This window comes from Oncorhynchus clarkii, chromosome 6, assembly GCF_045791955.1.
Source record: "Oncorhynchus clarkii lewisi isolate Uvic-CL-2024 chromosome 6, UVic_Ocla_1.0, whole genome shotgun sequence".
Taxonomy (NCBI): Eukaryota; Metazoa; Chordata; class Actinopteri; order Salmoniformes; family Salmonidae; genus Oncorhynchus; species Oncorhynchus clarkii.
This window is the reverse complement of record NC_092152.1, coordinates 54,343,693-54,357,872: the sequence shown is the minus strand read 5'-3', so window position 1 is coordinate 54,357,872 and position 14,180 is coordinate 54,343,693. Positions and strand designations below refer to the sequence as shown.

The 14,180-nt window shown below is 45.4% G+C and overlaps 1 protein-coding gene across 1 annotated transcript in view; it reads left to right on the top strand.

Annotated features, from left to right (window-relative positions):
* LOC139411292 (neuron navigator 2-like) overlaps window positions 1–14,180 on the top strand; it is a 339,330-nt gene that overhangs the window by 307,434 nt on the left and 17,716 nt on the right. Inside the window, exons 15-23 of the mRNA XM_071157408.1 lie at window positions 224–425; window positions 742–1,031; window positions 1,575–1,640; window positions 5,515–5,559; window positions 6,048–6,211; window positions 6,429–6,611; window positions 8,845–8,897; window positions 11,318–11,341; window positions 11,907–11,981. Coding sequence (XP_071013509.1) covers window positions 224–425; window positions 742–1,031; window positions 1,575–1,640; window positions 5,515–5,559; window positions 6,048–6,211; window positions 6,429–6,611; window positions 8,845–8,897; window positions 11,318–11,341; window positions 11,907–11,981 — 1,102 coding nt within the window. The remainder of the gene's footprint in view (window positions 1–223; window positions 426–741; window positions 1,032–1,574; window positions 1,641–5,514; window positions 5,560–6,047; window positions 6,212–6,428; window positions 6,612–8,844; window positions 8,898–11,317; window positions 11,342–11,906; window positions 11,982–14,180) is intronic.

Genomic DNA, 14,180 nt, shown 5'->3' with positions numbered 1-14,180 from the left:
CAGCAACGGGTGTGGCTGAAATAGCCGAATCCACGTATTTTCCTTAATAAAGTAGCTATCAGCAAAGTCAGAGCTAGTAAGAGGGAAGAGTAAAGCACAAGTTCACAAAGGGCTTTTGGTGGGATTATTTAAGATACTCTTTGAAGAGGTAGGGTAAATATATATATATATATTAATCCTTTTCAACTTTCTCCTTCTCTTCTCCATCTCCATCTCTCTTCAGGTTGTTTGGTGGTAAGCCCAGTAAGCAGGCTCCGGTCACCACAGCAGAGAACATGAAGAACTCAACGGTGATCTCCAACCCTCACGCTACCCACGCTGCCCTGGACTCCCCTGGAGGTGTTGGGGTGGAGAGCGAGGGCAGCAGCCCCCTGTACGGAGGACGAAACCTGAGCACGGGCCATAGCACGCTGGGTAGCGAACAGGTGAGATAGGGAGATGAGCCTAACCATATGACATGAGCTGGTAATATCTTTGCAGCCTCTTGATAAGCATCAGTGTCCAGAGTTTATACTTGTACAAACAAGAAAATAGCTAACTTTATCTACCAGCGCCGATCACGATAGGTAGCCCTGTGGTAAGGTAGTTGGCTATGATAGCTAGCGACAGCAGATCGTTATATGAAGAACACGGCAAGAATGCAGCAGACATATGATTTGACCTTGGCGAGTAGAAGCATAACCACGAAGCACAACATGGAAAATCACTTGATAAATCCACAATTCCTCCCGTGTCCCCCAGAGTGCGTCCAGCCCCGGCTCTGTCTACTCCTCCACGGGGCCCTCCAACAGCCTGACATGGGGCACCACCACGAGCACTGGCTCCTCTGCCCAGAGCAGGGAGGGTACCCTGGGCGGGCACGGTGGCGGGGCGGGAAGCCTGGGCTACCCCTCGGTCAGCAGCATGCACACCAGCAGCGAGTCCATCGACATGAGCGTGAGCAGCGCTGGGCACGGAGGAAGGGACAGCAGGGAGGACACCCTCTCGGCTCTGGGCAGGACCAGCAGCGTCAAGACGGGCATGTCTGAGAGGTGAGGACGGAAGGGTGGAAGGAAGGAGGGATGGGAGGGAGGGTTTGAGTGGTAAGAGTGGGAAGTTGGGGGAATCTTCTCTGATCTTGGGCATTATGTCTTTATATTGGACAGAAAAACAAGTGACATGTCTGATTTTGCCATTGCATGCACGGTCATATTGTGTTTGTTCAGTGTGTCACTATGAAACGTTCCTGATTACATGAATGTGTATACGACCAGAATGTGTCAGCCATATTATCACCAGAGATACAATCCAGGCATCTCCATGGGAAGCATTGTTTAAAGTATGCCTTAATGCTATGTCATTAATGCTATGTCATTACAGATCTATTCTGGTGTTACCTTCTCTGACACATCTCATTGTCTTTCCTTACTAGACTAGTAGATGAGATTCATTGGTGAGCTGCAGGTGGTGATTTTGCTTGTGGCAACGGTTGGACTCAAATGTGTCTCTCTCCTTCAGAGGATTCTTCTCCCTCTCTTTTCTTTCTAAAGTCCTTTCTCTCTTTGTCTGTTGTGCCCCCCCCCTTTTCCCATCAGCCCCCTGTCCTCCCCCTCCGCTAGCCCTAAATTCAACCGAAATACCTTACCTCGGAAACAGGAAAGGTAAAAGTGCTTGTGTGTGGGGCTCCTGCTTAGTGGCGGTGTGTGTGCGTGAGTGTGTGTGTGTGTGTGTGTGTGTGTGTGTGTGTGTGTGTGTGCTGTGTTGTTGCAGGCTTTTGTTCCCCCTACAGCGCTCGCTCCCAGTCCCCCATTGCTGTTTATATGCTGCCATCTTGTGGCTTGATATTTTAAAACACCTGTCATTGCTATGACATGATACTATACTAAGATGTGTTGCCACAAACTTATATTTTTCTGAAAAGCGATGGCATATACAGTACCAGTCAAAAGTTTGGACACGCCTACTCATTCCAGGGTTTTTCTTTATATATTTTTTTACTATTTTCTCCATTGTATAAAATGAATTCAAGTAACAAATAATTAAAGAGCAGCAGTGAAATAACATAGCGAGGCTATGTACAGGGGGTGCCGGTACAGAGTCAATGTGTGGAGGCACCAGTTGGTCGAGGTAATTGAGGTGATATGTACTTAGAGTTATTAAAGTGACTGCACAGATAATAACAGAGAGTAGCAGCAGCGTGTGTGGGGGGGGGGGGGGGGGGGGGGGGCAGCAGTGCAAATAGTCTGGGTAGTCATTTGAGTAGATGCTGTCGTGACTGGCCTGTTCGGGTCAGGTTACCGTGGATCACAGTTATACAGAGACATCTCTCCGTCCCGCAGAGGGGGAGAGGTACAGAGGGATTGATGGTGGGGTGGGTGGGTGGGGGGGGGGTCTTTCTGTTACATTATGGAGAATCTGCCTCAGAACTGTAACATGCAATAAATTGACTTAGGGACATTATATATCATCAGCCAAAATGGTGGTAACCATGATAGATGGAATATGAAAATTAATGTTGACTTTGCGATGTCATTCAAAGTTAAATGACGCATTTATAACGGAAACATTGTAACTTGAAGAGTTTTCATAATATGTACAGTTGAAATCGGAAGTTTACATACACTTAGGTTGGAGTCATTAAAACTCATTTTTCAACCACTCCACAAATTTCTTGTTTACAAACTATGGTGCTCTGGTACCGCTTGCCGTGCGGTAGCAGAAAAAAACGTCTATGATTTGGGAGACTGGAGTCTTTGACAATTTTTCAAAGGCCTTCCTCTGACACCGCCTAGTATATACAGTTGAAGTCGGAAGTTTACATACACTTAGGTTGGAGTCATTAAAAGTTGTTTTTCAACCACTCCACAAATGTCTTGTTTACAATCTATAGTTTTGGCAAGTCGGTTAGGACATCTACTTTGTGCGTGACACAAGTAATTTTTCCAACAATTGTTTACAGACAGATTATTTCACTTATCATTCACTGTATCACAATTCCAGTGAATCAGAAGTTTACATACACTAAGTTGACTGTGCCTTTAAACAGCTTGGAAAGGTCCAGAAAATGATGTCATGGCTTTCGAAGCTTCTGATAGGCTAATTGACATCTTTTGAGTCAATTGGAGGTGTACCTGTGGATGTATTTCAAGGCCTACCTTCAAACTCAATGCCTCTTTGCTTGACATCATGGGAATATCAAAATAAATCAGCCTAGACCTTGTAGACCTCCACAAGTCTGGTTCATTTTGGGAGCAATTTCCAAATGCCTGAAGGTACCACGTTCATCTGTTCAAAAAATAGTATGCAAGTATAAACACCATGGGATCACGCAGCCGTCATACCGCTCAGGAAGGAGACACGTTCTGTCTCCTAGAGATGAACGTACTTTGATGAGAAAAGTGCAAATCAATCCCAGAACAACGGCAAAGGACCTTGTGAAGATGCTGGAGGAAACCGGTATAAAACGTATCTATATCTACAGTAAAACGAGTCCTATATCAACATAACCTGAAAGGCCGCTCAGCAAGGAAGAAGCCACTGCTCCAAAACCGCCATAAAAAAGCCAGATTACGGTTTGCAACTGCACATGGGTACAAAGATCGTACTTTTTAGAGAAATGTCCTCTGGTCCTTTGGCCATAATGACCATTATGTTTCGAGGAAAAAGGGGGATGCTTGCAAGCCGAAGAACACCATCCCAACTGTGAAGCACGGGGGTGGCAGCATCATGTTGTGGGGGTGCTTTGCTGCAGGAGGGACTGGTGCACTTCACAAAATAGATGGCATCATGAAGAAGCAAAATTATGTGGATATATTGAAGCAACATCTCAAGACATCAGTCAGGAAGTTAAAGCTTGGTCGCAAATGGGTCTTCCAAATGGACAATGACCCCAAGCATACTTCTAAAGTTGTGGCAAAATGGCTTAAGGACAACAAATTCAAGGTATTGGAGTGGCCATCACAAAGCCTTGATCTCAATCCTATAGAAAACTTGTGGGCAGAACTGAAAAGGCGTGTGCGAGCAAGGAGGCCTACAAACCTGACTCAGTTACACCAGCTCTGTCAGGAGGAATGGGCCAAAATTCACCCAACTATTTGTGGGAAGCTTGTGGAAGACTACCCGAAACGTTTGACCCAAGTTAAACAATTTAAAGGCAATGCTACCAAAAACAAATTGTATATGTAAACTTCTGACCCACTGGGAATGTGATGAAAGAAATACAAGCTGAAATAAATCCTTCTCTCTACTATTATTCTGACATTTCACATTCTTAAAATAAAGTGGGGATCCTAACTGACCTAAGACAGGGAATGTTTACTAAGATTAAATGTCAGGAATTGTGATAAACTGAGTTTAAATGTATTTGCCTAAGGTGTATGTAAACTTCCAACTTCAATTTTATATACTGTATTTTATACCATCTATTGCATCTTGCCTATGCCACTCTGTCATTGCTCATCCATATATTTATATGTATATATTCTTATTCCATTATTTTACTTAGATTTATGTGTATTAGGTAGTTGTTGTGGAATTGTTAGATATTGCTGCACTGTCGAAACTAGAAGCGCTAGCATTTCGCTACACTCTCAATAACATCTGCTAACCATGTGTATGTGACCAATACATTTTTTTGATTTGATAAGAAGAAGAGATTTGCTTGGGCCAAGAAACACGAGCAATTGGTCTGAGAAGTCCAAATTTGAGATTTTTCATTCCAACCGCCATGTCTTTGTGAGACGCAGAGTAGGTGAACGGATGATCTCCGCATGTGTGGTTCCCACCATGAAGCATGGAGGAGGAGGCGTGATGGTGTGGGGGTGCTCTGCTAGTGACACTGTCAGTGATTTATTTAGAATTCAAGGCACTCTTAACCAGCATGGCTACCACAGTATTCTGCAGCGATACGCCATCCCAGCTGGTTTGTACTTAGTGGGACTATCTGTTTTTCAAAAGGGCAATGGCCCAACACACCTCCAGGCTGTGAAAGGGCTATTTGAACAATAAGGAGAGTGATGGAGTGCTGCATCAGATGACCTGGCCTCCACAATGACCTGACCTCAACCCAATTGAGATGGTTTGGGATGAGTTGGACCGCAGAATGAAGGAAAAGCAGCCAACAAGTGCTCAGCATGTGTGGGAACTCCTTCAAGACTGTTGGAAAATCATTCCAGGTGAAGCTGGATGAGAGAATGCCAAGAGTGTGCAAAGCTGTCATCAATGCAAAGAGTGGCTACTTTGAAGAATCTCAAATCAAAAATATATTTTGATCAGTTTAACACTTTTTTTTTTGTTACAACATGATTCCATATGTGTTATTTTATAGTTTTGATGTCTTCACTATTATTCTGCAATGTAGAAAATAGTACAAATAAAGACAAACCCTTGAGTGAGTAGGTGTGTCCAACCTTTTGACCAGTACTGTATATATTTTTTACAATTGCAATAGCTAGATAGCGCACTATCCAGATTCCTCCTTTCCTCTCCTCCTTTCTTCTCCTCTCCCTGAAGTGTGTTTCTCTGCCGATCCCACAGGGGTCCACACAGTGATAGAAACACTCTGCCCAAGAAGGGACTCAGGTACCTACTGTAAGATCACTCAGGCACTGTCTGCCAAGCTTAGCACCGTCCCTATCGCTTTCTCTCTCTCTGTCCCTTTCTCACAGCTTCAACTCATGCAATGCTGGTGTTGTGGTTATTCTTTATTTTTGCACTTGGCACAATTTTGTGTTGCGCGTCAGCGCCACGGCACGTCACCTGTCACTACTGTGTGTGTGTGTAAAGTTGTCACGGTTCCACGTCACACGCACACACCGTTTTTGGATTTCTGTTGACTGTCCGCTTGATTTGTGTGTTGCTCTCGGGTTGAGGGAAAGTGCTTGTACGTTATGTGAAATTTACTCGGGACATATTCATTGGGTGCTCTTGGTAAAAATACAATCACCATATGACGAATCAAGTTCTGCCTGGTAAAGATTAAAACAGACGGTAGAAACCGCACCAGGTTTGCACCCTACTCACGTAACCTTTACCCGGCAACTTATGAACCTCTGTGTTTGGCACTGCAGGTATGCCCCATCACCCCAGCTGCGAGGTCATGAGGAGGCGGCGCGTGATTGGCTGCGCTTCCATTCGCAGGGCGGGCTGCAGGACTCAACCAGTAACTCTCCCTTCTCACCTGGATCCAGCCTCACCTCACCCTCCGGGACACGCTTCAACTTTGGACAGCTCGGTATGACCTATAAACACCGTACAAGCCACTGTTCGTGTGTGTGTGTGTGTGTGTGTGTGTGTGTGTGTGTGTGTGTGTGTGTGTGTGTGTGTGTGTGTGTGTGTGTGTGTGTGTGTGTGTGTGTGTGTGTGTGTGTGTGTGTGTGTGTGTGTGTGTGTGTGTGTGTGTGTGTGTGTGTGTGTGTGTAAACTAACCTGTATAGTTGTGTCACTTGCAGCAGGTAGCCCCACCACAGCTGCTCAGATAAACCTGGCCAGCCTCCGGAACAACAGTCTGACCAATCAGGACACCACCTTTGACCCCTGTGGTGACACCCGCCTGAGGAACTCCTGCGTGTCATTGGACGAGAAGACTCGCACCATGAGCCGCTCTGGTTCCTTCAGAGAGGGCTTTGAGGAGGGTGAGTAAAGAGAGAAGAGGGAGGGAGGGAAGCGACAAGATAGAGAGATGATTGCTCATGATAAAATCTCAAATCCTTAGATGGACATGGCTCTCCTTTGTCCTTCCCAGGTGGTGGTGTCAACCACGGTGAGTGTGGACGGTAGCTACATGGTTGGAGAGCCCTGGTCTAAAGAAATTATGTCAGAGGAGGTTTTACGGTTCTCTCTCTCCCACCTGAAAGCATCTCATGTATCGTGGGTTCCCTGCATTCTTTCGGCAGTTCTGGTTGCGCCTCAGGAAGAACTTGAGGAATAACCTGGAGGGAGAGGAGACAAGAAAACAGTCTAAGACTCATACATCAGTGCTTTTGGCTCCTGACTGAATAGAGCTGCGTTGAATCAAGCAATGAGAGCAGCAACTCACCCACGTGTGTGTGTGTGTGTGTGTGTGTGTGTGTGTGTGTGTGTGTGTGTGTGTGTGTGTGTGTGTGTGTGTGTGTGTGTGTGTGCGTGCGTGCGTGCGTGCGTGCGTGCGTGCGTGCGTGCGTGCGTGCGTGCGTGCGTGCGTGCGTGCGTGCGTGCGTGCGTGCGTGCGTGCGTGCGTGCGTGCGTATAGACACAAATACTTTGGTGCATGGGTCTCTATTGTGCACTTTTATAGTCTACAATCTACACTACTCTGGACCAGGGGGTAGAGAGAGAATAAGAAACAGTGAACCTAGTGACACCAAAACCAGGTTTGTAAATGCCCTCTGGATAGAGTGTACGTGGCCTCATTTAAGAATCCAGTCGATCCTCACACACTCCCACCAAATATTATTATACAGGCCCTCCAGTGCCACTGTTTTATCTTCTGTTGTGCCCTTTCTCTTGCTCTCTCTTTTCGCTCCTCTCTCCTCAATTCCCTTCTTCCCTCCGGGGTTTAAAAAAGAAACGGAATAATTACAGGGTCTTTATAATCAAGAAACACGAGGACGTGCAGGAAACCGTATGTTTGTTGTGTGTGTGTGTGTGTGTGTGTGTCTACCCATGGGATTGGATTACTACGTGTGTCTATGTGTTCATATTAGTTTATGTGTGTGTGTGTTCATATGTTTTCCTGGTATAGTTCCTTTAGTGTTATCAAATGTGGACTGGGACATAAACAGTATACCTGCACACTTTGTTTAAGTTGCCCTATGTTGAGACGACCACACTTACACGCTGTGTCACTTGACCTAGAAATGTAGTTGTTGTGTAACCCCCCCCCCACATACATACACACACACACACACACACACACACACACACACACACACACACACACACACACACACACACACACACACACACACACACACACACACAGGATAAGTCAGTGATTTCATAGATCGCCAGATTCAAGTCGAACTTCTTTGAATGGAACTTTCAGGACAGTTTGCCTACCATTACATAGGCGGGGCACCACCTTCTTTCTTTAGGCCTTTTGCCCCCCACCCGGAAAATAATCTAGGGAAAACCCATCTCATGCGTAGAACTACTTCCTGGTCTCTTCTATGACATCATAGCCTAATCCTTCTCTATCTGATCATATCCTTCTAGCCTGTAGACAGGAAACCACCGAATTAAATATAACCCTATTATATGCAGGAAACACTCTTACGGCATTGTGTCTGGACTTTGATGTTAAGATCAGAGACTGAGTTGTTAACCAATAGGATAATACCACTCCCATCATAACCCTGTACTGTACTGTGTGAAGGCTAGACACGCTCTCACACACACACTAACACACACACACACTAAGACATACACACACACTAACACATCAACACACTAACACACACACACACTAACACACACACACACACACACACACACACAGTATACCACTGTGTGTGGTAGCGTTATCTTTATAGGGCTGTCATTAGGACTTTCACCACCATGGCGGCTGGTCGAGTCAGGACAAGTGAGAGGAGGTGGATAATGGTAGGGTGACTGGTGGATGGAGCGAGGTGGGTGGTGGAAGATGGGATTTGCATCTTAGGGAGATTGTCAGGGGCTCAAATGTATTATGGTGTGCAGTAGTTTTTCTACATTGAGATATATTTCGTATTTTTCCTTCTTTTGGTCACCAACATGCGGGTAAGTGTGAGTGAGTCTGACGTGTGTGTGTGTGTGTGTTTACTACATCACCTGATGTAGTGTGTGTTGTTATGCACTGTACATTTCTGAGGCCTCATCCCTCTATGTCCTGTGGCTTTGTCTCTGCAGTTCACGGCTCCTCCCTGTCTCTGGTCTCCAGTACCTCCTCTATCTACTCTACGGTGGGTACAAATGGTTTAGATGTTTTATTTGATTCAAGTTTTTCATCTATTTAACATAGCTCCTAATGCTCTAATGGTAGAGCCCCCACTGCTCCACCAGTTTACTGCTTTACTGTATATGTATGTATATGTTTATTCATGTTTATTAGTATGTACTGTATAATGTTTATTCGTGAGTTGTAGTAGTCAATGTTCAATACCACAATAATACCACATATAAAGACCCACTCCAAAATAACCAGGCCAGGTGGTCTGCTGCATTTATGTTGATGTTGGGAAAGCTCATCTTAAATCAGTTGTTGACGGTATAAAGTCACCAGAGTCCTTTATATGAGACAGGATAGAGTTTCTGCTTGACACTGATCTAATGTCAGTTAAGTGTTTCTCTTCCTATGGTTAACGTTAGGATTTGGCTGTGGTAAGCTGATCCTAGATCTGTGCTTAGGGGCAACTTTTATCCTTCACCTGAGACCGAGGGGGTGGCTGCTCTTACTCAGATCCGGGCCAGTCACGCCCACAAACAGCCCAGCCAATCAGTAAAGGGTTTTTCTATTAGGGTGGGCCACTCCACCTACCCGTTGACAGGTACACTCCCCGAAAGCAGGTGTAGAGGCGGGTCTGTGTGGAGAAAGAGAAAGGAAAAGAGAGCGACTGAGCTCTCAGACAAGGTGGAACTACAGAGCAGGTCTGTGGCAGATAACTCAGGAGAGAGAGGAGTTACAGAAGCTGTCAAGATGATGGCCACTTTATCCATGACAGGAACGGTCACCGCTTGGGACATACGCACGGTAGGGATGGGATGGAGGAAGAGGAGAGTAGGATTTTCCACATTCAGACAGATTGGGGATTTGTTCATTTTCCATCTCCATTTTGAGATGATTTGTTGTCGTGAAGATAATGACGATTCAGTGAAAAGGATGATGATTCTAGAGCAATTGTAGCTCCGTCATGTGTTCATTGATCGACTGCTATTGACTTGGGGCACAGCGCAAGAAATATCTTCTCCTGTCAGTTTTGTTTTGTCTGGGATGAATACGAGAGACAGGTCTGTTTGTGTGTCTCACATTGTTTTGGCTACGCCCTCAATAGGATGCGTCAACCTCTAACCTTAACCGTTAGGATGGAAATGCAAAACTGAACTTAGATCAGTGTCTAGGAGGCAACTGTGAATGACAGCTTTGCTTCTGTGTGTGTAGACGCTGTGTTGACAGGTTGTACTTTTGTTATACCGCCCCCCCTCACACTTCTTCAGGTGCGCGAGAGTGAAACAAAGTACACACACACACACACACACAGTTTGTTTTTGTGAAATTTCTGGACTTTTTGGGGAGAAACATTTATTTTCAATAAAAAAAAAATGTTTTCCCTAACTCCTAAACCTAACCCGTAATCTAACCTTAACCCCTAACTCCTAACCTTAACCACTAAACCTAACCCGTAAGCCTAAAATAACTTTTTAACAAATTATGGACATGAAAAATATGTGTTCTTGTTGTCCTGCCTTGTCAGAACATTCTGGCATCCTGATAAAGTAGGAAGACATGTACACACACACACACACACACACACACACACACACACCATTATTAGCTCTAACAAGCAAACACATTACAGCGCCAGACAGACAGGCGGGACCAGGGGGAAAAAAACATTATTAATTGCAGTTTGTTATGTCACAATAACACGGCCACTACTAGTTTTTTTTATTTGGGTTGACATCAGGGCTTGCCTAGCAACCGCCCACACGCTGCACAGCAAATCACAGGTAGACGATACAGAGATGTGTAGGAGTAGAATAGGGTAGAATGGTATTTTGGTTTGAAAAATGTACTGACTGGCTCTCTGTGTTGAGACTTTTACCTGTACATGTAAAGAGGGGGATTGTGTGATATACTGTTTGTGATGGGTTGGTCTGTGTGTACGGGGTTTACGTGCATGTATGCTTGTGCCATTGTGTGTGTATACAGTTTACACTGTGTGTGGGCATGAGGCCAATAATGTCTACTTGTGTGTATGTGGTTTTCCAAGCTCCCCTGTGTTACCATTGTTCAGAGTGGAGTGCAAGGAGACAACACCTCTCAGCAGACACACACACACACACACACACACACACTCTAAACACTTCCCAGGAGCATAGATCTCTGCTCTCCAGACCCATTACACCAGACATCTCTAATCACCATGTCTCTGTAACTTATAAATCATCAGGGAGTTTGAGCTAGATAAAATATACAGAGCCTGAAGACAGTGTTCTGGAGCCATGCTGGGCTGGTGTAGTCTGCTAGCCCCAGGTGCTGTAGAATTATAGTAACTATCACACCTCCCTCTTCCCTCCCTTTCAGGCCTGGCTGGAATAATGCTGCTTTCTTTCTGTCAATCGATATAGCTCATCTAATCATTCTCTCATTTTGTTTTCACAGACCGAAGAGAAATCCCAGTCAGAGGTAAGACTTGAACTCCCTTTCACCTTCTTTGTAAAGAAATGCACTCTTTCCCCCTTTCTTCGTTCTCTCTTACTTGTTGCTTTCTCTCTCTTTCCCCCTCTCTCTCTCTCTCTCTCTCTCTCTCTCTCTCTCTCTCTCTTTCCCTCTCTCTCTTTCCCTCTCTCTCTCGCTCTCTCTCTCTCTCCTTCTTCCTTCCTCTTCATCTCTCTCTTTCTCTCTCTCTCTCTCTCTCTCTCTCTCTCTCTCTCTCTTATTCTTGTCTCTGTATTCATATGACATGCTGGAACATGGGGGCGTATTCAGTATTGTATCTAGTTACACATGTCTGTGTTGTGGGTGACAATGTGACAACAAGCTCTTGTTCCGGACACCTGTGTGCTCCTTTATGAAGCCATGACACGGTGCTTCCTTTCCCTAACCTCTTTCTATCAGAGGGTAGATTTTTCCTTTGTATTGTCACACCTACAAAACTTTCTCAGCCTGTTGTGTGTTTTTTTGGTGGTGGTGTGTTTGGGTGATGTGTTTTGATGTTTAATGTGTGTGTGTGTGTGTGTTTTATTTTTAGATCCGTAAGCTGCGTAGAGAGCTGGATGCCTCCCAGGAAAAAGTCTCGGCCCTGACGACACAGCTGAGTGCTAATGTAAGTACAACAGGAGGGAGATCTAGCTCCTCACACAGATGTGGAAACACGCGGCTACACAAACACACAGAAACTAATGTGGAAACACCAAGGCTGTTGCGGCGACTTCCTCACATGGAAAAACTACTTAGAAACGCACAAAAGCACACCTTTGACGGAAAAAAATACGAAAGCGTCATCTCTACTTGCAGCTGCTGCTAGCGAGGAAAATGGTTGGCGAAGAACAGCCTGACGCAGTTCGAAATGAGATTCGCAAAATGAACAAAAAATCTCGGAAGAGAGAAAGGGGGCGAAAAAAGAAAGTGTATACTCTTGACAACCAAGTTACAAACGCAGAAGAGAGGATATCAACCTTGGCGGACAAGAACACCTGTCTAAACGACACTGTTGAAATAATGGGGACTGTGATCGAAAAGACTTCAATAACAGGAAAATTACTGTTGGAGAAAAAACACTTTCGGATCAGATGTGTTCCCGAAAATCCACAGAAATACGGAGGATTGTGTGAAAGACGTTTTACGCAACATATCTGATAACACACCGGAGGATGTTAACAACATGACCATCGAGAGAAATCGGACACCAATGACACTGCGCCCAGGACCAGCCCCACGCAATCCCCTGGCCTATCCTGGTGAAATTCTTACCATACATCGACAGGGAGAAAGTCTGGTTCAGAGCAAAAGACCTCAGTACTTTTCACTCGAAAGGGACAAAGGTGGAGTTTTTCCCTGACTTTTCCAAGATTCAGGACAAGAGAAATGCGTTCACGGAGGTGAGGTATATGTGCATGAAACGGGGACTGAAATACTCGTGGCAATAACCTGCCGTGTTCTGGGTTACTGCGAAAAGATCACTACGTCGTTTCACAGGCCCAAAGGAGACAAAGAAGTGTGTCCGTCGACGTCAATGAGGCCGAACAAATTGAGTAGCGTGGTAGGCTATGTAAGATCCGCATGCAGGCGCTGGTTCGTCACGGATGGACGACCGTTTTTCTTTAAGGTGATAGGAGACGTTCCTATGTTGTGAGTAACAGTCTCATTGAGTGTTTATGCTGCGAATGCTGCCTATAATTTATCTTTCGGGTTTACAGTTGATATCATTATATTACTAGATTAAGCAGAATTATAGTCCGAGCATATCATTCTGTTTTATGGTTATAGTGGGGATAAACATATCAATTATTTAAAGTTTTCACTCAACAACAGTGGGGCAAAAAAGTATTTAGTCAGCCACCAATTGTGCAAGTTCTCCCACTTAAAAAGGGGGGGTGGGGGGGGTGGGGGGGGTGATGTCATGTTTGGGTTTCAGGCGAGGCCGTTGTGGCTGTGTTAACCGTCAGCACACGTTCAATGAGAGCTTTTCTCACACTGCTCAAAGCAAGTCTTGTCGTCTATGTTTAGCTGCAGTATCTCAACACGTGGTTGTTCAAGGTCTCCGGGTCTACCTTGTCTCTCCTTTTTATCACAATTGGGAGGAGTCTATCGTCACCCAGATACCACTTCTCTCTGTCTCCCCACTGTCTCGCCGTCCCTCGCATTCGCCTTCAACCCTCCATGCACTCTCTCTCTCTCTCTCTCACCCACCCAGACACTCTGTCTTAGTTCTTAGACACGGGAGAGAATAGACACGGTTCGTGTGTCGGGGGAGAAGAGGTACTAAACAGCCACAGAGTCAGTGCTGTAGCTTTAGCATTGTTAGCATCCAGCCTCCCTGGCCATGGCGTCCAGCAGACCATACCCCAGAGCGGGCACAGAGGGCATCTGGCTCCCCCTGAACCACTACCCTTCCAGGAGGAGAAGCCATCCGGCACCGCCACTCAGAGGGGACCTGGGAGACCCTGTCGACCAAAGCTCTGGTGTGGACACATCTATTAGAGAGGTGTGAGAGGATTTAAGCCCGGATTTAGAGGATTTCTGGCGCCGCTTTTTGAGACATTTTGAAGTTGTGCGACTGACAAGAGTTGGTTATTATGATATGTAGCATTTGCTGTTTTTCGTTGTTTTTTTGTTGCTTTTGACTTCTAGTCTTTAACTGGAATGTAGGCTAATCAGTGCACCGAATAAGCTGTTGGTTTTGAGATGTTGTAACTGTTGTTATTCGGTAACTTGGCTTGGATTCCTGGCAGTTGCTTTTGTCTTATCGGCTACTAGCTCTGTCCTTGAAGCAGGTCATCTGGGAATGCAGCTACTGTTGCGC